The sequence below is a fragment of the Thunnus albacares genome, chromosome 21 (genome assembly GCF_914725855.1).
Source record: "Thunnus albacares chromosome 21, fThuAlb1.1, whole genome shotgun sequence".
Taxonomy (NCBI): Eukaryota; Metazoa; Chordata; class Actinopteri; order Scombriformes; family Scombridae; genus Thunnus; species Thunnus albacares.
Genome location: NC_058126.1, coordinates 27115308 through 27142305, shown reverse-complemented (window position 1 = coordinate 27142305; position 26998 = coordinate 27115308). Strand labels below are relative to the sequence as shown.

The window sequence follows — 26998 nt, the reverse complement described above, 5'->3', positions numbered from 1 at the left end:
CATTTGATTCCTTTGTCCTTTCAAGAAATATCAGTATGTATTAGTATGCAGCACTTTAAACTTTCTGTGTTTTTAACAATAGTGTGCAGACAGGCTTCCAGAACTGAAGAATTTAAGGCTTTATTTATAACATACCATTTTTCTTAAAGAACCATATAACAGTGGACTGGTTTACAACAAGAGTCGATGCAATAAATACAGATTGGGAATACAAGGGTATACAATATGAAAATATAGGCTGTGTGATGACATGAGGAAGTCTAGCCCTAGGGTCGAGTTAGCTCAGTTTGGTCACCTGCACTATCTGAACAGCCATCACAATTTACATGCTCATCATTTCAAGAAAAAACTAACTCTTCTAGTGATTATTACGAATTTAAAGAATACCAATATCACAAACTGTGGCCGCTTGTTATGAACACAGACAGAACAAAGAGGGGGGGATAAGCACATAAATGAGCCTATTGTGTAGGACTACATGGATCATCAGCACAGTTTCAGTGCAGGAATACAAACATTGGAATGCAGCAGCTTCACCTGATGCTACATCATCACTCAACAAAGTTATCACTACTTCAGTGTTCCATCATTAATACATCTTTTAAAAAGTGGGTATTAAAAAGAATGTTGTCAAGCTTAAAAAAAACATTTGTATCACTGTATCTCATTATTCTATGCTACTACAACTTCTTACAACATTTGCTGCTCAAATCAAAGAGTTGAGGTGAAGAAGGAATGCACTCAAGGCAACATTTCATTTTATGCTTCAAGATAATAAGAAGACTATGAGGATAGCAAAAGACTTGCTCTGTTGTGGACTTGATAGAAATACACTCGTTAATACTGCTCTGGAGGTTGAGGTCTCCACTAATAGTCAATGCCCTGATCATTGTAATGGGAGCTGTAGTCGTCATGGTAACCTCCGTGGTACTCCTCCTCCTGGAATTCGACCTGATAGTCACTGTCGCTGATCTCAGAGCCGTTGGTGCCAGTGCCCTGGCTGCCGTTGGTGTGTATGACCGGCTCTGTTGGGGGGGCGCAGTACTTGGGGTCATAGACCTGGCGGCCCAGACCGTACACACTCATACCCCTCTGAGACGCCACCTTGTTGGTGCCCATCTGGAGAGAGATGGTGGAGTTGTCCAGAGGCTGCTGTGCCACCTTCTGGTCGTAGATGTCTCTGCGGGTACCGGGGGCAGACATGCCCGCCTGCAGGAACCAACACACAAACTTTACCACATGATACTATGCATACACTCATTTTGTGGTGAGTTCTGTCTAATTGGACTAATATAAATAAAATCCCAGTAAGAATGTTCACAATTCAGCAATGATGGCTTATGCTCATCAATCAAGATTAACATTAAACCTATTTTATTTTCAGTAATGTCAAGTTATTCCACACCTTTACAGACAAAAGTTATGATTTAAGGGGTTTCCTCTCCTCCCTCTGGTGGTTCTGGTTTTATTTGTCCAGGTACTCAGATATCCTATTATGTACGCCTCCACCCCTACACAATAGTAGTGTATGGATTTACATGGAAAAAATTGCAATGAATAATTTCAGCAGCAAAACCTTTTTTCAGACACAAAGTCTGTTACTCTGGATAATCCAAAGACTACACTGGAGACTGTTTTCACTAGAGCTACTTTGACCTGAGGAAATAGTTTCCATGAAAACTGTTGAAGGTGGCTGATGAATTTTTCAAGTACATGACTTTCTGCCCTACAAACAAAACTAATTCCACCTCCATTATATTCACATAGAGGCATAAATAAGAGACGGATATCTAGGTAACAACATGGATACCATCAGGTTTTGGATACATATAATACTTTATATCATTAGGATCATTAGTTGATGATACAGATACAACAACAGCAGGTAAAAGCTGAGGGGATTTTAACCTGGCTGGCTCCTTTGTTGGTTCCCATCTGAAGGCTGATGGTGGTCTGGTCATAGGGTTTGTCAGTCTGAGTCTTTGGATCATACAGATGTCTTCTGGTTCCATATGCAGTCATTCCAGCCTGACTCGCACACTTGTTTGTTCCCATCTGAGGAAAAGAGGCCAACAAAAGGATCTCATCAGATCTAACCATATTTCAGTCTAAATTGTTTAAAATATAGAATCACTGACTTCAAACCTTAATTCATTTTGCAGTAAACTGTTTCTTTATTTACGGATCAGGTGTTTGTCCTGCTTTAGAGAGAGGTCCTACAACTGAAAGTATGGCTTTTTAATGAGAGTTTTAGTGTCCCATGACTGTTTAATTGTAGAAGAAATAAAATTCTCTTGGGAAATCTATTTACTTCTCTGGCACCAAGATATTTAAAGCTGCAATCAAAACAACAGCTCTCAGTGACGTCAGCCTAAAGATATCAGTTCAAGTGTAGTGGTGACTGGTTGCATAGTTACCTGCAGTCCAATGACACACTGACCAGCCTTGATCTTCTCATTGTCGAAATGTCGAGCCTGTTTGTCTGCATATTTCACCCCGATATCAATCTTTGTGTCCATACCTTTGGTCTTTGCCTGAGAGAGAAGAAACACTGGTCACAGAGCTGATGTGACACTGCATTTGGTTTCCTATAACAACAGAAAACGCGCATCTCAGTAGACAATGACCTTGTGTACTGATGAGTGTTCACTCACCATGCTGGCCAGTGCTAGCAGTGTGGTCTGGACTTGAGTCATGTTACCATTTTCAAACAGGTCATTGGCCTCAAAGATGTCATTGGGCTTCAGGCCATAGGCCAGGATAGCTTTGATGAAATTCCCAAGGTTTTCCAGCTGCAGAGGGCAACAGAAAAAAAGTTTTAAAAAAAAAAGGAGTGATGGGGGCTGGGACTGGGACTCAAACAAAACCATGAGGAAGTAGTAATGGCACAAATAAAGCTGTTACTGAAAAGGAGAGCCTGACGTGCTGCGAGTGGTCTGAAAGGAGCTGAATGTCTCCTTTATGATGTTGACTTCTGAGCTGCTTTCTTTATAGGAGTCTTTATTATCAGCAGACGGTGTGACTGAGCTGGAAAAAGTGCAGGGCATTCATCAAGCATCTCAAGACTGGAAATCATTCCTAACTGGTCAGAAATATCAAAAGTCATTGTTTTACCACACACTGAAGACTTGAAAATATGATGACGTGAAATGTAGAAAACAGCAGCATTTTAAAATACAGGCTTTATGTGTATAGGTAAATAAGGTTATATATGCCATAATAAGATGTCTAATTTAATAAATAGCTTAAATATTACAAAAATATTTACCCATAATCCATTTGCATAGGCTGTATCTCTGACAGGATACTCACATGGATTAAACAATAAATTGAAATAAAATACATCTAAATTTGTAGGCTAGATCATCTGATTCACATCAGTCATTCCTGTCCAATCACATCATTTCACACTGCCTTTATTAAAGCCACATCTTGCATGTATTGTGTAATATTGGACATCCAGCAATGATTATGATAAACAGACTATTAACACATGGAATTTATTATCTCTATCATCTGTCCAACTCACCTTTCAACTGCACCTCCTAATGTGTTCTTATAGTTGGGGGAAATGATTTAGAGTGATGCAACGTTGGGAAATGCAATGTAACAATATGAACATAACTTATTAATATTGCCTCACCATCAGTCATTTTAAATAATGAATAATTAAATAATGAATGAATGAATCAATGATTAAACAGGCCAAATAAACCCATGATTTGCATGAATGCTGCTTGTTTTTCCATACTGTCATGCTGAGTGGTGGAACAATGAACGGCACTCCGGATTATCTGCACTGTGTTAGGCCTATTACTGCTCAAACTCTTCTTCCACTGAATGTGCACCTGGAATCTCCTGCCTCTCCTGGAAACTCCTAACAGGCTGGGACTCCTCTGGAGCTCTAAATACTGTCAGAGGTAATGCTTTAACTCCTAAAAGTCAGATTGAATTTGTGTCACTCTGAGAATGATTGGCCAGTTAGGACCAACTTCATACTGTGAGATGCTTGATAAATATGGCTCCAGATCTTACCTTGTGCCAGTTCAGTTGTGAAAGGTTGATTTTCTTTACTGAACCAGGCTGAAGCTTATTAATCAATCTAAGAGAGAAAGAAAAACAAAATGTATCACAACATAATGTGATCAAATATGAAGGATGAATGTTTTGTCAGCATTAACTACAGAGGTCACATAAAAATCCTAACACCACAGTCTTCTGAGACACACTTACTCGCAGAGGATGACTCCATCCTTCAAGCCTTTCTGGAAGTTCTCCCCAATAGACATTCCTGTAACCTCCTCGATCCAGAAGCGAAGCTCCTCCTCCTTCTGTTGGTCATATTTCTGAGCAATCTGAAAGATAAAACATTTCATTAACTCTAAACTGTGGGAAAAAAAACCTATAAATATCAATAAGAACTGATAACTTCCAGCTGCACTAGACCACTTAACCAGTCGGCAGTTCTGTATGATAATGACAGGGAAGTGAAGTTTGAGTTCTTCACGCCCAGAAATCCTTTTAAGTACAGAAATGTCTTTCTGTACCGCCGTTCATTTGTCTTCAGAAACCCAGCTGGTAGATCCTGACTATGTGATAAGTGATAAGAGTGGGAGTAAGACAAGGTCTGAAGCAGTGATTGCTTTTTAAATATCTCTATTTACTTCTCTGTTGACCACTCTCACAGATGTGTGAAACCAGATGCTTGACCTGGACGGTTTGTGCATTCTGCTGAAGTGTTTGCTCACTTGGGAGACACTTTTACCAATGAATTTGGATTTGTCTCTCCCTGAGTGAACATTACCCACAACAGCTGAATGTCATTTGTGCTAAAAGGATCAATTTATATTTTGCACAGAGAGCTGATGGTAAGCTGAGCTTCAACTCCACTGTTATACGAATCTTGCCTGGACTAAACTGCCCAGCTGCCACTTCTGACAATTTCACATCCAAATATGATCGATACCTAACACAGACCAGACAAAACTCACCTCAAAACAACAGTCTCGGCTAAATAAAACCTCATATTCAACTATTCTGATTCTGAAACATCTGTTGTTAGATGACAGCAAGATAAATAGGGAATCACACAGTTCAACCAGATTATCTGAACCACTTATTATTTGGAAGAGAAAACAAAGGTGACTGATGTATATTTTTTAAAAGGCCAATATTTTTTTTAACAATTAACTGGTAAAGAATCCTCTTTAAACTGGGTTACTGAGACATCTGGACATTTCTGGGACATATACCAGAAGTAAAATAATGTAAAATAATCTAGTAAATCTTATTTTACTGTCCTCCTCCCATTAGCTCTCTGGACAGTGTAAACAGTCTTTTAGTGTTGGCTGACACTGCATAAACATCCCACAGACAGCTCTGCTCATCCACAGCAGGACAAAGAACTGCTTCAGTTTATAGTCAGAGAAGGACCACAAGAGACAAACCATCTGCTGTCCAACCTCAGCACAGTCCACTCTGGTTTCCTGTGGACATCCTGCACTTACATACTGTCCCTTTGTCTTTCACACACTAAATATCACAATGTTGATTTCTCTTCAAAGTCTGATGTGTTATTTGGTAGAATTCTTGTGGTTTGACCTTTACAGGCACTAAGGTAACCAGGTTACAGTCGGTTTTCTCCTATAAGCCAATTTCTGTCAAAGCAAACACTGTTAGAGGAGCTTTTCATATGTGCTAGTGAAATATTACCACCTGCTAACATAGGGGAGTTTTACCATTAAATACCTCCAAAGGGTTAGTGAATGAAGAAATCATTTTTTGGCAGTTGTGATAATACCAACTCATTTTCTCATTTTTTCATTTTGTTGTGTCTCCTGTCCTGCTAGAGAACTCTTCACTTGTGCAATTCTTTTCAGTAAGCAAAGTCTTTTTGTGATGAGCAAACCTCAGTCAGAAATGTTTCTTACAGAGGGTGAAGACACAAATTGGAAGAAGGTCATTAATAAATAAATTCCAAACAAAAATAACAAACACCAATAAATCCCTGGATTTAAACAAAATAAAAATGGAAAGAGAAGACACAATGAGCTGCAGGCTAAATATAAATACTAATCAGTCTCCCAGCTGGGTTTTGCACATAGATACAGAATCTTGTTCTGCACTGCTAAATAGCAACCATACCACAGATCAGCTGTCACTGGACACCACACCACAGCTGAGTGAAAACCTTTTTCTCACTCATCAATTAAGATATTGCCAAATATATTCTTTGCAGAAAGAGACATGCCCTCAGTACCACTGTAGATCAAAGTATAGTGTGGCCATTATTATCTGAATTCATCGTTTAGTCTATAAAATGTCAGAAAATAGTGAAACCTGAGTTGGACAGAAAATCTGAGACATTGGAGAAGATGGAACCAGAAATTTCTGGCATTTTTCCTTGACCTGGACGGTTAATTGATTATAGAAATAGTTGTTAATTGACTACACGATTCACTGACTAATTGCTTCAGCTCTAATCAAACCAAAAACTATGGTATTGTCCATCACTACTACTGTGCTTACAACTAGAAATGTGTCTTTAGGTTGAAGCACAATTGTGTTGTGACAATCAGCAAAAGTAAAGTGTGTAATAAACATTGCAGATTATTAGTTTATATAGACTCATTTGTCATTTTTTATTAAGCTACATAAGTCTTGAGGACAAAAACAGCTCTTAACTTTTCTCCATGTCAAAGAAAGGTTGTCTCATGTCCGTCCATCACTTGTCCTCCTACACTGAAGCCTATTAGCAGTCACATCCAACACTCAGCGCCAGTTTCTTCAAAAGCTAAGCCTGTTGTCATGTCATGAACAGACAAAGAATGGAATCTTCATGTGCCCTTCCCTCCTCCCAGTTCCTGTCAAAAGGCAAAGAGGATGTTGTGTTCTAAACTGTGACTTAGTGGAAGGATAGAGTTAAAGGTTACATGTTCTCCGGTCATAATATCAGGGTTGAAAGCTGTGTCATTTAGGAATTAATGTGAGGCGTTTGTGTCTATGGAGTTTGAAAACAGAGAGAACCCCCACTGAGAGGCCAAAGAGCTGGAATGATCGGAGGGAAGGGATTTTTCTCTCTTTACTTCTCCCAGCCGTTATTTTCAAGGAGGTTTACTAAGAACTTGCAGGAAAAAAATGAGCAGGCATTGGAAAAAGGGATCTAATTCTCTTGATGGAACCATTAAAGTGAGCTTCTGAGGGAAAAATCTGGAAGGTTACGGTTCAAGCCTGCTGGAAGTGAAAACCAGACAAACCCTCTCCCCATTTCATCTCTGTACCCAAAAGCATTTCCTGATGACAACACAAAACTGCAAGCATTTGGAAAATGGGTTGAGTGAAGCCCATGCTACTGTCCAACACTCTCAGAAGAATGCAGCGTATGTAGTCTGAACTGGTTTCAGCCAGAAATTCAGTCACACATGATCTAACCAGGGTGATTGTAATCTTAACTGAAACAGTGAGTGTGATAACAAAATCATCCAACCACAGTGGTTAGTCAGCATGAAGCTGATTGGCATTTGACTGATTATACACATGACCGAGTACTGAACCAAGGCTGAGCAAACACACCAGCTGCTATTCATTAATATATAACTATCTCTGAGCTTCAGAAAGTCGCAACATACCACATACTGTGGTGAGAGCAGCATGTCACCAACCAGTAGAAAAGCAACAAGTCAGAGTTTCAGGAAAGAAGAAGAACACATTTTCTGCTGCAACTAATCATTATTTTCTTTATTGATTCATCTGTCAGTTATTGCTTTGATAAATCTTTGAGTCTATAAAATGCCATTAGCATCACAACTTCCAATAGTTTGCACCTACAGTCCAAAACCAAAACATAGAAAAACAGAGAAGCAGCATTTCCTCACACTGGAGAAGCTGGAACCAGAGAACCAGCTATTTTTACTTCATCAATGACTTCAACAATTCATTGAGTAATTCTATGTCTATTGACTAATGTCTTCAACATGAAGTAAAGCAGTCAGATGATGCAAACCACAGTCTGACTGAATAAAGACATTTCATCATTTCTTATCATATTATCCTGACTGCAGTACACAGAGAACCCAAGACTGTACAGTTTGAGCATACACAGAATCCAATCTGTTAATACCACGAATCTACCAGTCATCTAAAAACCCACATGCTTGACCAGACTAAGACAAAGTGAGATAATGACTGACATTAGAATGGTGGACAGGGGCTGTGTGTCACACTGACTTGACGCAACAATCAGCCAGGTGTGTGCGGTTGTGTGAAAACAACCAGGGTTTGAAGTTGACAGGTTCTCCTTTTTCATTCTTCACACTTTCTGTCTCTTTTCACGTGTAAGTGCAAAACTAAGGAAAGACTGTCCATTTGAATGATTTGTCCAATCGAGACGGCAAAGACACAAAGACACATTTATTGGAGAGAGATCATGGCTGTTTGGCATTCCATACAGGTGGAAACACTTTGCCTTAAGTCATAGTCCGATGGCACGTCACATGGCCTAGATCTTTTTTTTTTTTACCCATAACAGTCTAAAGCCCCACTAGCGTCCCCTAGAGGCCACAATGTTTGTTGTATCCACAGGTGTAGTGTTTGGTATACGCAAGCATACTGTATATACCCACCTATATATCTGGGTGTCATCTTTGACAACAAACTTCACTTTGACCAACAGGTGAAGCTGGTTGTTCAATCGTGCTTTCTGCACCTTCAAAATATTGCGAAAATTAGATCTCTTTTTATCAGCTAATGATCTGGAAACTGTCATTCATGCTTTCATTACATACCGCTCAGATTACTGTATTTCTGTCTCTCCAAACTTCAACTAGTCCAGAATGCTGCAGCAAGACTTCTCATAAAGTCCAATAGAAGAGTCCACATCTCTACACTGGTTACCTGTACGCTTTAGAATCGATTTTAAAATTGTATTGATTACTTTTAAAGCACAGTTGGGGTTGGCCCCTGATTCTGTCACCTACTTACTAACCCCTTATGGGCCTGAATGCAGCCTGAGATCCTCCGGCAGAGGTCTGTTAGTAATTCCTAGGTCAAGGCTAAAAAGCAGAGGAGAGCAAGCCTCAGGGACAACATGCCAGCTCTGTTTCTTTTTTGAAATCTCTCTCTTAAAAACACACTTTTTTAGAATTGCTTTTTCTTAAATCAGTTATTCTTTTTGTTTTTACCCTGTTTCAGTTATTCATACCTCTCTTGTTGTTTATCTGGTCATTTCTCTTGTTTTTATATTTTTGTAAAGCACTTAGTAACTTGTTTTTGAAAAGTGCTATATAAATAAAGTTATTATTATTATTATTTACAGTTACCTCCCTAAAATAGCCAGAGATACCATATACTGTAAAAAAAAAAATAGATAGAGATAATAGAATAGAGAGATACGCATTCTATTTTGCTGAACCATGCATTTTACACACGTGCAAATTATATCTGTGTGCACAAACTTTTTTCACACATGCACAAAATATTTTTTACTGCTGCAAAACTGAAACTTATTACACATTCATAAACCATTTCACAAGCTAAAATATTTATGACCCTTATTTGATTCCCTACTCAAGCAGCCCAAAGTTTGACTCTGCTTAGAACTACATTTACACTAGTTGTGAAGTTGTGTAATGGGTCTGGATTGATTTGCCCTTCTGTCCAGATAAGGACAGAGGTCCGGACTTTGAGAAGCCCTGGTCTAGGCTGATAAACATGTTATCATTCCGGGGCTGAACAATAGTTTAAGGAAGGGAATCTTTCCTGTGAATCTAAAATTGGAAGCATCTCGCTGACATCATTACAGACTGGGTAATCACAGAGCTGCACTTAAAACAACACTGAGCAACAGGACTCTGGTGTCAGCACTTTGCATGGGAACTGACATGCTTGACTGCTAAAACTGCAATTCCCATCAGTCAAAGTGGAAATTTAAACCAGGATGGACCTGGGGCTTGTATCATGAAGCAAGTTCAACTTTTTCTTTGGGTTTGATACACTTGAGTCACCAGCTTTGGGGTTCTGGGACATCAAAAGATAACTTCAGGCTGTATTTGGGAAGATAAGACACCAAGGATTAAATATAGAACCTTACAAAGAGACAGGAAGTCAGGAAGCCTGGGAGTTCCAAATTACAACTACAAATTACATACAAACAACTTGTATTTTTGGTCTTTTACATCAGTTACGGCAGCTTGGCACACCATTGAGGAGAATATAGTTAAACCATGGCACAGTATTCCCTTCAAAATCACTGAGGCCAAATTTGTTCAGTTTGTCTCAGAAAAATATGAAGTCCCTCCCCTGACATCATTCTCAGTTTCTTCTGTTCAGTAACTAGTTTATCAACTGGTGGAAAGCCTTTTTCTTCCCCATAGTGGAGTGGCTCTGACAACATTTACCCTCTCTCAAAATGTACCAGTAAATTAAAAATAAATTATAATTTTGTTTAACTCTACTTCCAAACAGCTGACACTTGGAGAGGTTGGAGTGAGGATATACTACCTTTCAATGCTTCAATTAATGGATGCAGAGTTTGGAAAAACATTCAACTTTCTTTGAGCAACACTCATTATTCATTGATCCATTATAAATATCTAAAGCATATTTTACTCCTTGGATTTTATACCAAACAAAGTTGTTGGCATCTACACAGCAGGAGTTATGCTCCAATGGTTCCACTAGGACATACAGTATTAGCTCACAGTATGAGCATACCAAGAAAAATCTCTGTTATGGAAAATAGTGAGCATGTAATGTGTATAATTCTTTAGTTCCAAGCTATCATACAGCCGAATGAGTCTTTGCTTCATTTATCATGATTACTTCACAGGTCTGTCAGCTGCAGTGGTTGCTTTGATGGTTGGACATGACAGTAACCAATGTTCAAAACAAGTAGCAGCCAGGAAACATGGGGCGAAGTCAAAACATTTAAAAAGTATTTGGGGGGCAACTTTTGCCCTCAGGTCTGTTAAAAATATTTGAGGAAATAAAAGGCAGTGTTTCACAAAATGCAAGCTGGTGACCTTACAAACAAATGTTTTAACACTGCAAATTGCTAAAGTAATAACCAATAAATGCTTTTCTGACGTTATTTAAAGACTAACTTAACAGCAGCTGAGATGCTTTCTGTTTTTTCACTGACCTCCAGTGGTTCAACTTGTCACCTTGCAGCAGTGATGTAGAAGTGTGCTGCAGGGTGTGTCAGTACAATGTAACATCACCAATGGCAGTGACAACACACAGACAGCACACTACTGGCCGTCAGTGAGATAAACCAGACTTCAACTTGCACCTGGAGAGGATAGTGACACACTGCTCAGCCTGGTGTTACCCTTTCATTATCATCTCTTAACAGTTTATAACTGCAGTAGGAAAAGGAAAAAAAAATAAATTGGTGTTCTGTGTGCTATAATGGTTTGTGTTATCTGGAGAGACCACAATGCCACCCTCTTTAAATCTAGACTCTAAATAACAACATTCAATATTTATGAAATTCTTTTCATAGAAAAGAGGAAGTTTCAGAGTGAAAAGCTGACCATCACTGAGCTAACTGACATCATTTTGAGGTTTCAACAATCATAGCTGTGCCCAAAAAAAAAAGGGCAAAATTCATTAAAAGTTGATTACATTCAGACCTTTTTAGTTAACTGAGTACAGAAGTCTCACAAACAATGATTTGATTAAATCTGTCAATCCAAGTGGTCAGTGTGTGAAAGATACTCCTACTCACAGATTTAATATAAGCTAGTAATCATATTTTATTCAGTTTAAAATATTATTAAGGGGGTTATTTTTATACTGCGTAGTGTATCCTGATGTCGGATGTTAAACATGGTCAAAGTTCCAAAACTTGAGGTGAACATATGTAGAAATGCTGCCTGCAAGTCAAAAGCCAGGGCTTCAGCATGCCTGAAAAAAACAGTCTGTTGTGTAGCCTTGCTCGCTGAGGTTGTTGTTAAGGTTTTTCCATGTGTTGTTTAATCATTTCCATTTGGCCAATTTCCTAGAATGAATCCTACTTCCATTAAGTTACAAAAGGTACAAATATGCAGTGTTGGGCAATAGCATCACTACAAGTAGCAGCGTTACTAGTTGAACTACATTTCTCATTAGCATGGTGCTAGCATCTCTGTTTCTGTCTCTGGGTGCAAAAGATGAATTACAATGAATAAAAACACATAGGAGGGAAGAGATGGGAGGAAAAGTTTAGATTACTCTGAAATATTATTTTTGTAGTTTTTTAACATTGACCAGCAGAGGGTACAACAAAAATGCAATTCTGTACAAAACCAAAGTATGAAATGTATGTACATGTAGATACTAGTACAGAGTGATCTCTATCTAAGTGATACCACTTTTTAAACTGCCAATCATATCAAATACAATAATAATGAAATAAAAAAAATATATAAAAGTAGCTTTGATGTACCAAACTACTTTTGTCGTGTTGCTGTAGCTTAACTTGCTACATTTCTCTGGAGGATAGCTTTGGTGTAGCGGAGCTTCATTTCATGTAGAGTAACAGGTAGCTTAGCTCACCACACACAAACACAATCTGTCTGCTTGATTAGAAAGCCAGACGCCCACCCAAAGGCAAACTGAACATGACGGCTGTGAAAACAAACAGGATGTATGCTGTGGTTAGTATTTCAAGCCGTTTTTGAGGCTGTATTCAAATTAGACCATACACACTTCATCAACAGCAATAAGAACACTGTTCAATAGTTTCCCTTTAATACATTCAATGCAAAACACATAACAAATATGCAAAGTTCGGTTGTATGAACAACGCCCAAGCATGCTCCCGCCTTGGCTCATAAACAGCCTATCATATCCCGTGATAATGGAGTGTGCTACAAGTGACACAGTAACAGCCAATCATTTAACAGGAGTGTTGTTGACATGTGACACAACAACAGAAACAGCGTGGAGTGAGAAAATAAGTGCAGACAGTGAAATTCAAAGTAAGGTGGTTCAATTCAACCTTTTTTTTATCTTGGTCTTCATTAAAAATACATCATAAAAACTTATCAATAATTATCAATATCAACTGAAATGAAACATTTTACTGTGATACATTTTTCAGCTATATCGCCCAGCAGGGTTCAGCATTATGTAGATGGTGATATAATTGTTCCATGAGGCTTGAAGGACACATTAGAGTCTGCTTCTGCTTCTAAGAAGAAGAGACTAACTGGCAGAGCTTGATGAGCCAGTCAGCACGGAGTCCATGACCCTGGTGAAAGGAGCAGACAAGCTGAGAGATTCATGGGAGAGAGCTTTCCAGTTGCCAGACCAGTCAGTCCTTTAAGCCAACACTTCAACCACAAGTCAAGTGTGACCGCTTGGAAAAAAAGAAAACAACAGAAACGATGGACCTGGAGTGACCTGGAGTTCTTGAGAGGAATGTGCGGCGGTCTCAGGTTTCGCTTTTCTTTTGCACACAGAGCAGGATTAGGTTACTTTACTTCAAGAGCTGGCTTTTAAACTGAAAGTGTATGAATAACAGGACAAAGTCAAAGTTACAAACAGTTAGGCTTTGACAAAATAATGTGTCCTTTCAAAATATTCCGTTAGGCCAGTTTCTAATCGTTGTTGGAGATAAACACTCAACCACTGGAAATCATGCTGCTTTCCATCTCCTCCTGACATCTCAAAAACACACAGACCTTTCTCTCCTGAAGGTGAAGACAGACTTTATAATTATTGAAACCTACAAAGACTAAACACCCCACACATAACAACTTATTTCTACTAACATACAACACACAGACATGACAAGAACTACAGAAGTGTAGACTGTGATAAGAGTAACAATCCCTAAATCCTGCCATCAGTTCACTTTGCATGCAAGAGGTAAAGTGACTGAGGGCACATGAGAGGTGAGTGAACTGTGTAACAGAGAGGTGAACACCTGGACAAACAGCACACTGCACTTTTTTTACTGTTTCATGTTGTTTGTAATGTTATTTCTACAGTAGCAGCGTGTGTGTGTGCCGTGTCCACACAGACAGAGTTGCTGCTGCTACATAGAGTTTGACTTTGATAATGACCATCAATAACAGAATGTTTCATAATATTTCATTATAAATTTCAACTGACAAAACTGACAACAAATAAGGAAAATAACACCACCGAATCTCTATCTGAGAGCAGGTAAAACAACAAGCAGTTTAAGCTGATATCACAGAGTCGAGAAAAGAAGCTCCGTGTGTCATCTCATGTCTATGTCGTCTCTCTGTCCCGGCGTGCAACCTGCAGGCTGACCCGCATGTGTCTGTGACATATTCTACAGATATAGACAGTGAAACTATAGTGGAGGGTGTATTGTTGCTGGTATGACATTAATATGACTATCAACAGATATCATTTTCACTGTCTATTTTGGATGAGAAGCGTGTGCGTCACATGGAAAGCTCTGAATGGTGCGCTGCTGCTGCAGCCGTGCATTAGGCACCAGGCTGGAGGTTCCTTGACGCACACGCCCTGCTAACACATACACACTCCACTAACAGCTAGACAGTTACATGTTCACCACATCAGATCTTCTTTTTGAATGGATAAAGTCCCAGTGTAAATCCAGTGTTGCATTATGGGTTGTTTGTAGCATCAATGTTGCTAGGCTAGCGAGTGTCTTACAGGCTGTCTATAGTGAGTGTGTTAGTGTTTGGTTAGTCCAGTTTAACCTGCAGGACTTTCTGAAGGCTCCTGAAACCTGCTTTTCTGCCACAGAGGAAATAAATTCATGAGGAGTGAAAAGGATCTCTGCTGCAGAAACGGAACATGTCAAGCTGCCAAATACCACAGTCACAGATGATAAGGAGCTTAAAAAGACAAACAGGCAGTCTTATAAATCATTGAGAGAGAAAATCATTGATTTTACTGCTTCCTGACAGAAGAGTCTGTGTGTATGTAACTATGATGTTTCTATTCATACCTCCAGTCCGAGTATGTTATGTGATCAAGAGCTACTGTGACTAAACACATTGAAGAACACTTTGAGGAGAAAAAGGAAGAGCTAAAATTCAAGCTAATGTTAGCTCTGACCACCTGCTGCTGACAGCTCTCACAAACGCAACATACATCACAACTTTTCTTCAAAATGAACCAGTTAGTTACTGGTTAATGGGTGTGTCTGTCGAAAGCAAAATGAACCAAAACTGACATCCCTAGGTCAAATCCAACATGTTTGATAGAGATGAACCAATCAACTGGGAGAATCTGTTGGAACTCATCATCACTACGTACAGTAACATGAGTCACTTGTCACTAAAAACTCATTGTCCAAATGAATGGAACAGGTAGCAGAAACACTGACTCCTGTGATTACATTAAGAAAGAATCTGTATTTCATGTGGATCAGTTACGTGATAGCCAATACCTGATCCACTTGATCCATTTAACAATAACAAGTTGTACTTGTATTGTTTTTATTCAACCCTTCAGTGTGGAGGCAGACGTCTCCATCGCAGAAACTTTCCCAGGAACTCAGGAGCTCAACTTTTGACCAGAGGAAACAGGAACAATATTAGTTCCTGTACAATAGTTCTAAACTAGTCTCTCCTTTGGGGTTACAACCTTTTAATAGTTCAGTGACTTTAGACCATTACCCATTGATTATTAATATTAAAAAAAGAACACTTACATTTTTGTTGCATCTTAATTTGAGCCCCCAAAGACACAATGAGATTTCAGACTCTACAAACCCAGGAACTGAACCCTCAAAAGAGTCCCTTCTGTCAGCTGGTCCTGAGACTTACTGATCAAATAACACCCAATACTATTCAACCTCAGACCAGCACTGCTTTCCAACCACCAATCACAGTCAACCAAATTATTAAACTAACAAAAGATGCCTATCTGGAACACTGAAAGAATCAAACCACAACTCCAAACAAACTTAATTGCTATCTGGCCCTAAACCATGAGTATAAATTGGCAGAGTATCTCTTTACTGTCAGAGATACAAAGCAGAAACAGATCCTGAGTGACCACAGTGGAGCCACAGAGAAAGCACCATACGACAAGTCAAAGAGTCTGTGGTCACTGCACGACAGGTGAGGAAGACTCAGAGATGCACTTCCTCCTAAAATGTGACAAATAGAATAATATGGAATACTTTAAGAAATTTGATTAACAAATCAAATTTATTTGTTAATACCCTCCTTCATCCTCCCCTAAACTTCATCAGCACACACACGCACACACACACTCACACACACACACACGCACACGCACGCGGACAGTTTTGATATTGATAGATTGTCTTTTATCTAATATTGTGTTATTGCTAATATTACTGTTTTTGTGTATTTGGTCTGTTTGTTCTTTTGTAACTTTAATGCTATTAAAGCCTTTGAAGTGAGAGAGAGAAAGAGAGCAAGAGCAAGAGAGAGAGCAGAGAGAGAGAGAAGAGAGAGAGAGCAAAGCCCTGAATTGAGTTGAGAATTACAATATAGAACATTCAATAAAATAAGGAACTTTAACAAATTCAACTCTAAAATTCCAGATTTTAAAAAGCTTAAAGGGACGTATTATGCTTTTCCATATTTTCAGACATATATATAATGTCACAATGTCGAATATTCATGTTAAAAGTAGCTGATGTGTCAATTAATGAGGTAAATATATGTAGCAGTAATCCCTGTGAGCAAAAAGCAGCAGCTTCAGACTGCTCTCAACACTCTGTTTCCAACGGTTTTTTCTACTTCCTGACTGAGCTGATGTCAACTTGTGACTGATTTCTTTATATGGCCATCTGTCACGTGCACAGCGTGCGAGTTTGCTGCTCCGCTCCGGGAGTAGTTATGCCAAGCCACGATGCCATTACACAGCACAGTAAAGTAAAATAAGTATTTTACCTGTTGGAGCTGTGCTGGTCATCTGCAGCTCTTTATAAAACATCTCACTGTGGCTGTTTCTGCTTATACTGTTCCTCCCTGCATTATTTCTAACTGATCCACTGAACAACTAGCTCAAATAGCTCCATATGTTGTTTCCATCGGTTTTTAGCACTGCTAACGAAGCTCCACGACTTTAGTGAGGAACATGATTCACTTCCTATAGATTCTTCACAATAAAAGTCTCCCATTATTTAGTCATTTAAAAGATTTTAATTTGAAGCAGTAAAGCAGGAAATGTTTGCTTTGCTTTGGCGGTACTCTGCTTTGGCACAACTCTGATACGTAAAGCTGGCCAATCAGATCAGAGTGGGCTCATGGGAGGAGGGCCTTAAAGAGACAGCTAAAACCTGTAAAAAGAAACTGTGTACACTGAGGGGCTGCAGTATAAGATAAATAAGGAGTTTTTTGAACTTTGAATCATGCAAAGCTACTCTAGTGGAGTCCAGAAATAAAAATGTAGAGCTGAAATGAGCATAAAAGATCCTCTTTAATGACCTCTCAAAATGAAAAATACTCCTTGGAGAAGGAGACAGGATATATCTTGCTGCCCAATATGTATCAACATGCCACAACCTAAGACACACACACAGAAATACATAGATATACTATATAACAGTGTTTCCCCTGTATTCATTCTGCAGCAGCACCAGTGCAAAATTATGCAAATAAAATTTCACACAATCATTAATATCAATGGGCTACTAATGATTTTCACTCACACACAGTGCGAGGACGATAGCACCCTACATTACCATGTTATCCTCCCTCTCTTCATTCTTCAAAGGACATCTACATGAAAGGTGCTGTTATAAGAGCAGTGTAAAAAAGAACATACACAAGGGCAGAACATCAGGGGAACCTTGGTGTGATATAAAGGAGATCTTTGTGGGTTAGATCAAGGTTAGATCAAACCCTGGGCATAACTGACAGGGATCTATATCTCTGTGCTATTTATATACCTCCAGTAGATTGTCCTGATTTTGATGAAGATGTTTTTGAAACTCTCCAGTCAAAAAACACCTATTTCCAGGCCCAGAGATACCTGCTGCTTCTAACTGGAGATGTGAATGGATGAACAGGAAGTGAACCTGATGTCACCGACCCACAGGGCAACAACCATGTGTTTAGTCAGTCTCCCCTGTGTACCACACCAGTCCTCAGCAGTTGGAACAACCTTGACTCTGAAATAAATCAAAGTGGTAGGGTGCTAGTGCATCTCTGTTGGGCCTTAGCTGTGTAGGAAATTTAAAAAATAATTGGTGGGCAACTTTTGCCCTCAGTTTATAAAACAATGGGGCAATTATAAAATTTGGGGGACACAAAAATTGTCATTAGTGCATAAAGTTGCTGTTTTTAAAGTGAAATGAGCCCAGATTAAAATGGATACAGTAATAACCACCTTAAATAAAAAAGCAGAAGTGTGTGTATGATAGATATGTATAGATACCATCTGGATGTGTGAGTGAAATATTATCTCCTAACAGCCTTTGTATAATGCATTCGTTTATAGATCAGTCTTTCACATGTACTAGTTTATGGTCTTTTTGAAACATCCTCATTAGAAACTCTAGAAGGTCTATTAAAAATATTTGAGGAAATAAAAGGCAGTTTTTCACAAAATGCAAGCTGGTGACCTTACAATCAACAACATTTACACAATTCTGTTATTGTTGTAACACTGCCAATTGCTAAAGTGATAGCCAATAAACAATTAACTATTGAATAAGTCAGTCACAGCAACCAGCCGTACTTCATGGGCTACTTGAGTAGAAGTCATATTATACATGGGTCTCAAATCGCATACTTCTGTACTTTCACTTAACATTTTGAGTGCATAAGTATGGAAAATGCAGTGCACTGTAAGTACCTGGATGGTGCACTCAAAACGGTCATAAAGTTGAGTGTGGAACAACGGACACTTCTCGCTCTCAATGGTCTCCATCTTGGCTATGCAGGTGAACTTAGCCACATTATACAAATGTGAGTTATACATGTGTTTTTAGCACTAAGCACCACTATACTGTTGTCAGATATAAGCAATCAGTATATTTTTTGGGTTAATTTAGCAGTCTAATGATTTGGTAGCGTGAACGATAACATGAATGCTAATGCTAGCTAATGCTAATTTGCGATCATCATTTCCGGTAAGTGCACAACGGCTGTATTTGATTTGAGACGACACTACTCTGTTGAAATTCACACACTACACAAGTAAGTACATAGTGTACACAGTGTACTACACAAAAGTGTACTAACGGAAGTAAGTGATTTGATTTGATTTAAAAAAGCAAAGGCAGCGTAATGATGGATTCTTACCAGATACAACGCAGTATCTCATATATATGTATATATATGAGAGAATGTAGAAAACAGCCTGTATAGAACGGCACTGATCACCCCACCAGTCACACATGTAGGCTATAACATTAACGTTAGCTAGTCAAATTACTTACACTAATGTTAGCTAATGCACCAGAACAAAGACGTTTTAAAGTCTCTAGTGTTAGCGTTAATGTTACTAACCATAAGCAAATCAAAGATGCTTGTTTGGTGACAATGAGCTGAATACTTTTTAACTTGTTTGCTTCCTTTAACAAAGTCGTGATTAGCTTTCAGCTGTCCAAGGCTACGTTTGTGTGGGTAAGCCCTGCATACTTTAGGAGAGTCATCTTATTCACCTCTTCAACACCAGGCCAGTCTATTTACCATTTTTCAATTGTAGAAGCAGCAACTTTCTTTGCCATCTTATTTGCCGGGGGTGGTGTTGGTGACGGCCCTGGATTTAGGTTGCTGTCTTCAGTAACAGTTGGAGCTTTTTAATGAGGTACCAGTCCATCGCAGCAGCAGGACAGCATGGCCTCTGCCAGGTATCATTATAGCAGTGTAGTGTTTGTGTGAGTGTGTGTTAGAGATGGAAACAGAAATTAAATTAATTGAACTGAGATAAAATGATGGCTTGATGTAGGATTAGGATATTGGTCTAAACTGGTAAATATAAAATAATTTTTTCAAAATCTTGGGGGCAATTTTTGCCCTTCGATCATGGTATTTAGGGGCGTTCTGAGGCCTTAGGCCTGTACATAGTTAACAGTAGGTTCAGAGGGGACTCTTTAGGAAGAGAGTCTAGTGTAGTAGACTATACAATCACTGACAGGGACCCCTCCACTATCAGTGCATTCACTGTCAGACAGTAATTCCCCCTTTCAGATCACAACCAAACAAACCTGTTCTTTAAACTCTCAGGTCAAATGAGAGACACAGAAAGGGAACCCAGTAAGCTGTATAAATTAAATCCTACTTGGTGTAAACATGATCATTGATGATATCAATATGATATTTCATAAGGCAGTTATTAAAGCTGACCTTACAAAACAAAAATGGAAGCCTCTTAAAAGGCAAAATGCTGACAAATGGTTTGATGAAGAATGCAAAACCATCAGAAAAGACCTGAGAACAATAACCAAACAATCTGGCCTTACACATTAGATACAATGAAACTTTAAGCAAATATAAACATACAATTAGGAACAAAAAAACTAAATTATACCCACATGAAACTTGAAGATATTGACAACACCATTAATCAAAATCAATTCTGGGATATTTGGAACAACTTCAACACAAAACAACCACAAGCATTACCTATCCAAAATAAAGATATACCAACAAATCTAATTAGTTCAGATCAATGTCTTAAAAAGAAAAACTCCAAACATTAAAAGAAACAATTAAAGACAACCAAAAGCCCCTTGATTTCCCAAGTACTTGGGAAGAATTGACCACACAGATGAAATCTCTCCGGCCAAGAAAAGCTTGTGGTCCAGACAGCATTAAAATGAAATGTTGAAATGCAGCACCCCAGAGATGCAGGGTGCAGCGTTGAAGTTTTTCAATATCGTATTACAGTCAGGATGTTTTCCTGACATCTGGTGCAAAGGGCTCATTTCCCCCCCCCCCCTTCATAAGAGTGGGGACAAATCAGACCCTGATTGGAGACAAAGAAACTGAATTCTTCATCCAGAGAAGAAGTATTTGTTAGGGCTACAATTTCAGTCCGACTTTATGTAACGTGTATAGAAATGAACTTACTGTTCAGTTGGATCAATGTGCTGTTCCTAGACAGAGAAGTGAAGACTCTGTTTTATACTGATGACCTTGTTCTACTGTCTCCTACTGAACAAGGACTACAGCATCAACTGGACATTAGGGATGTGCAGAGAGCCCAGTATTTGTATTTGTATCTGTATTTGTTGAGACAGCAAAATTATTTGTATTTGTATTTGTATTTGAATAAAAGTGGAAAGAGGCTTAAAAATCCTGTTTTTGTTTTTGTTTTTATTACGCTCTTAATTTTAGAAAATTAAAGTGTTACAATAAGTGTTCATAATGAAGGAGGTCCCCACACCGGGTCTCTAGCTGGAGTCTCCCAGATCATAGATGACTGCACTGACTACTGAGCTAAAACTTTACTCATCACCTCATTGCAGACAGACCTCTAACTTACAAATATTTTTTAAAATATTTGTATGAAACAAATATTCATATAAAAAAAAAAAAAAAACATTATTTGTGCTTTGCTGAATAACGTATTTGTATTCGGGCACATCCCTACTAGACATAGTAGGAAAGTTCTGCATGTAAAGCAGAATTAGGCAGATACTCACTAATAATTAACATTCACAAGAGAGCACTCACATTTTTTAATCACCTTAAATCCAGCCCCCTAGACACCCTCCATTTCAGAGCTCTCCAGACCCAAGAGCTGAGCCTAAAAACAGTCCCCTATGTCAACTGCTGCTGAGACTAACTGGCCCCTCTCAGACACACTCTGACCAGTCTCACACCAACACTGCTTTCTAAAACACCAATCAGAGTAAACCAAATGATAACGTAATGTAAAGAAACCTATCAGGAACACTGGAAAGGAGAAACTAAAAGCCAAAGCAAATTAGAATGTTATCTAAGATTATGAATTAGCAGAATATCTCTCTACTGTCAGAGACAGGGACAGGCTCAGTGACCACAAACTGGCCGTCCAAAAAGGACGACACAACAAAAAATCATGACAACCAAAAGAAAAACAGAATGTGGTGGATGTTGGACAGGTGAGGCTGAGACAGAGGTACACTTCCTGCTACTATGTAAATAATTCAATGAAAGAAGGAACAAGTTCAACTCTGTAACCTCTCAAAATTAAAAAGACTCCTGGGAGAAGGAGAAAGGACATATCTTACTGCCCAATATGTATCAACATGCCACAACCTGAGGGACAGTGAATGAACTAGACACACACACACATATGTATATATTAATATATATCAATATTAATATAATTCATGTATATATACACACCAATCTTAATGCTGTGTTGTATGTTCATATTATTGTATTTTGATGCTTTGGCAACATTGTTCTCTAAACTTTCATGCCAATAAAAGCCATTGAATTGAGCTGAACTGAACTGAGAGCAAGAGCAAAACAGAGAAAGAGAGAGAGAGAGAGCTATGGTCGAGCGAGTTAGGGAATGAATGAGAGAGAGGAAGCAGTGATGAGAGAAGGAGAGGGGAAAAAAAAAAACTTTTTTCACTAATAGCTTCATGACAGGAAAAAAAAACAAACAAACAATAGATTGTCACTGGAGAGCGAGGCATTCTGGAGTTTTCGGTCTCATTTTCCATCTCTGCATGTCTCCTTTTCATTCATAAACGTGTCCTCTTATGTACACAATACCATGTACTGACCTGCTTTCCTTCTCTTCTCTCTTTCTCTCTAGTGTCTCATAAACCCGTGTGGGCTGGGCACCTTTGGGTGTATGACACTTGAATAAAGACAACATTCATTCATTCATTCATTCATTCGTTTCGTGCAACAGTTAATACAAAAAAACAACAGGACGACTCTGTTTCCTCCCAGGAGAAATATGCTTTTCAAACAGTCATTGTTCAATCCATCATGGATCTAATTTGCCTGATTTTCACTGGAAAATAGTTACTTCATTGAAATGATTTAAGATTAAAAACCAATGTATTCATCAAAAAAAAAAAAGCCTTTTTATCAGAATACTCTGTCATTTGCACCAGCATACTGTAAGCATGTCTACTATCCAAACTATAAAAACACTGCTGCCACAGAGCAGAGGAGAGAGTGAGATGCAGCGGGCTGGTGGATGGGGTCCTCATCGAGGGGTTTGTGCTGAAGAATTTCAGGAATGTAATGTATGCAGCTCGGAGAAGAGCATGGACTACTGATCACACCTTATGCAATGAAACCCAGATGGGCCCCTGCCTGTCCTACTCCTTTTGTGTATGTGCACTCTGACAGAGGAGCTCTTCTCAAATCAACTGGGCCTCTGTAGACTGTAGTTGTGGAAGAAAACTGAGTCATCACACTTCACCGACAGCTGCCTTTAAATGGAAAAGAGGAATCCAGAATTCTTTCAAATGATCATCTGTCATACTTCATACACAAGGACAACAACGGTCAAAGGTCAAAGACTGCTGCATCCAGAGTGGACATGAATACGTCACTATCAAAGTGCTACAGGATGTAGTGACATTTTTGTATTCTCAGTGATCATTTGTTTTTTTTTACTTGCCTGATAGATTCCATAACAGACCTGTTTCCATTTAAAGTATATTGGATGTGTAAGTGGATGTGTTAACACGTGTAGGATGTGAAACTAGTCTTTTTGGACTGTGCTCCAACAGCCTTTAACAACAGCTTTCATCCAGTGTATCACACTCTCAGAGTCAAACTTTCCAATCAGCTGGAGTAAGACAGCGTCCTAAAATCTGACAAGCCATATAAAAAAGTGGGGGGGGGGGGGAAGACATGACATGAGTGGGCTTGCGTCAAATCCCCGTACTCATTCTCAGAGACATAACTGTCAAATCTGAACACACAGACATGATACACATATTCCTCCTGAAGATATCATCATCTCAGACATGCATCGTGAATAAACACCCAGAAGTCTGCTTACTTGCCTGAGAATCATCACATATGAAGTTTTCTTCAGTATCAAAGTAATCCAGTTACAGTTGTGTGTACATCCATGTTACACTGCCAACAGGAAGTGACAACACATCATGTAGGATGATTTTAATGGTGCCAATATGCCACAGTGTGGAGTGATGATAATATTAACTTTTTTCATGTTGCACTATCAATGATTCTATGACATTACTAACGCTCAGAATCTTATATAATCTAACACAACATATACATGTATAGTTTAGCTTCTACATGTAGCCGAGGCTTTCAGGACAGTAGCTTTACCATCCGCATCATCCTCTCATTTCTGTGTGTGAAGACCAAAGAACTCATTTCTCAAGATGCCAGTTCTACTCCTGAAAGTTCAAATGAGTCACTTCCTGTTATGAGAATATTTTCCACAGTGACCTTACACACGCTTGGGGTTTTAAATGGGATAACCATGAACGGGGAAAATCTACTGCATCACTTTGTATCACTCTTCGGTTTCTGTTCCAGCCTGTGTTTGCACTTCTGGCTAAAATATCACTGGAGGTTGAACTTTTAAACACTGGCTGATGCAGCTTTACGCAGCACACACGCCTTCTCTCCTCACTATACTGACATGCCTGTCATGAATGCATGTGTGAAAAGGGTTTAGTTGTTCTCACACTTAACATGAAGTGAAGTGAAGTGAATGAAATACAGAATTTTCAAATCAACCTGTTCATACAACTACATAACCCTGTGTTGGCAGTGTCAATATAGCAATGACAGCAGATATGCTGTTCCTTGTGATACAGTACCAAACTCAAGCAAACTTCAAGTCACTATATTTCACAATACAGAGAAATCTACAGCAGTCCATGGCTGCTGGGATGATGGAAAAACATTCAGAAATAACTAAAACAACAGCATGCTTTCAGAATGGAGAGCAGTGATGTCAAGTACATGTCATCTGTAGTCAATGACTGATGATAACATGCAAAAACTGTTTTAGTTCTCCTCTAATGAGCTTCTCTAGAGAGAGCTGTAGCCAGTGATGTACATGAGAACATGACAGTGATGCACAGTGAGGAGAGAGGATAGCCCACCTGGAGGAGGATGTTGTACCTGCGCAGTGTGCACTGCTTCTGATGATGATGTCATCATTTCAACTTTTCCTACAACTCCAACAATCTGCAAACTACAATCACTCTCACATCACCTTTCATTTGTTGATTTTCTTTACTTTGCTACTGTTGCATATTAGCCTTAATTATCATTTTAATAATAGCAAGCGCCTGTAAACTCAGTGTGAGTGAATCAACAGATACACCCCCCCCCCCCCCCCCCCCCCCCCCCCCACACACACACACCCAATACACACACACACAAACAAACAAACAATGCAGTGAAGTAGTTTTTTTAAATAAAAGATAAGATTATATCTGTAATGCAAAGATTAACATGAGTGTTTTATCTCTAAAAGTGCATTTTGAACAAAGACTGCTGTGGCCCAAACAAAGAGGACAGAAGGAAAGAATAGTTTCCCATCACTGAAGGAAAAAAACGTTGCTTATTAGTCAACAGATAAACTTTTCTACAGACTTTCATTTGTTTTATCAGCCCAGGCAGACCTTCATATTCGCTAAAATCTCTACGTTTAAACTCTGTTCACATTTCTGGCTTTGTTGAGGTAAAGTTAAAGAATTAAAAGGTTGGGAATGGCACTTTTTTTCCCGAAAGCAGCGCGCATTTCTTTATGTAACAAAAAAGGTTCCCAAAATTTAGGGGAAGCTTTGGAAAGTTTGTGCAGGCTGTGTGAGAGCTGAGAGGACATTAAAGAGCCTCTCTGTGACTCTCTCACTTGGACAAAGAAGCACAGCTAACGGTTAAGACAGCACTGATTTATTTACATGCCCTATGAAGTTCGTTTTTTTTCCTCTCTGAAACACAAATGTAAAGACAGGACTGCAACACTTACTTTGCTTCTCACTTCAGCAGATAATCCGTAGGCTGGTCCCTTATTAAAATGAGTCATTTTCTTGATTTTTTCGCGTAAACCCAACTTAATATCCTCAGCTACAGTGTAGCAAAAAAAAAGCCCGCTGTGGAAAAGTGCTACCAGGCAGCGGCTTCAGACCCTTAAACACTCAGAGCAGGAGGAAAGTAATCCGTAAGCTTCCGTGAGCAGCGGCGCACCACACTCTCCACTATCTGCCGGACAGGCTCAGTTTGCAACAATGTCGTCAAATGATTGACGCTGCCACGAAAGCCAATCAGAGCAGCTGATTTGTATCGGGTTCCTCCCCTCTCCTGATGCTCTGTTCTCAAGGATGGGATACAGTTCAACCTCAAAACCACTGCAAGTATTTATACGAAGTATTACTGATACACTCACTGAGTATTGTTTACTACTAGCTACTATCAACATACAACTGACTTCATGTCAGTATGCACATATTTGGGTCTGTCTGTGATTTAAGATATACTGAGGTAAAAACAGTATAATAAGCTACAGTATAATAAGTTACAGTATAATAAATAAAAATACGTAAATAAACAGATCTTACAAATAAAAAACATTAAAATAATGAAAAAATAAGTATTTCTAAATCATGAATCATATCACCTGCACCCTCAGTTTGTAAAATGTTAGAATTAATCAGATGTTTTGTGTTTTATTCATTCAGTTTATTTTACCTAAAATATCCATCATGTGTTTATTTTGTTTCATCTTTATTATGTTTCATCTTATTTTTGTTTTATTTTCTTGTAACTGGCCCAGGTCTCTAAACCCAAATATTCCAGAACCGACATGACCAACTGTCCTCAATGTCTATATCTTTGTTCAGTTAATTATGTGTTCAGTTTTAGTTTGTAAATAGTATCTGTTTATCTATGATTTAAAAATGCTAAAATAAACTTCTTTACAGAAGTACATTTGGAAAGCAGTCCAATCAAACAGCTAACCTGGAGGTGGGATGGGAGTTAACGTACAACCTGTTAGACACAAACCGTCAACAGGATTCACTGTTGCAAAGTTTGTAATTGAACTTTTGAGACCTCTGCAGTGACTTTATTTCTCATTTATTTGCATTATATGGTTCATCCCTCCATAGCAAATATATTAATATGCAAATTAA

The 26998-nt window shown here is 38.8% G+C and overlaps 1 protein-coding gene across 1 annotated transcript; it reads right to left on the bottom strand.

The window, feature by feature from the left end:
- Nucleotides 1-104: 104 nt before the first annotated feature.
- cnn3a (calponin 3, acidic a) lies at nucleotides 105-26078 on the bottom strand. Its single transcript, XM_044340120.1, has 7 exons — nucleotides 25837-26078; nucleotides 4234-4355; nucleotides 4036-4102; nucleotides 2655-2792; nucleotides 2418-2534; nucleotides 1909-2055; nucleotides 105-1209 (listed from the first exon to the last, which is right to left on the bottom strand). Exons 1-7 carry the CDS (start codon nucleotides 25891-25893, stop codon nucleotides 868-870), a joined length of 990 nt encoding a protein of 329 aa, XP_044196055.1. The 5' UTR covers nucleotides 25894-26078; the 3' UTR covers nucleotides 105-867.
- Between the last annotated feature and the right edge of the window lie 920 nt (nucleotides 26079-26998).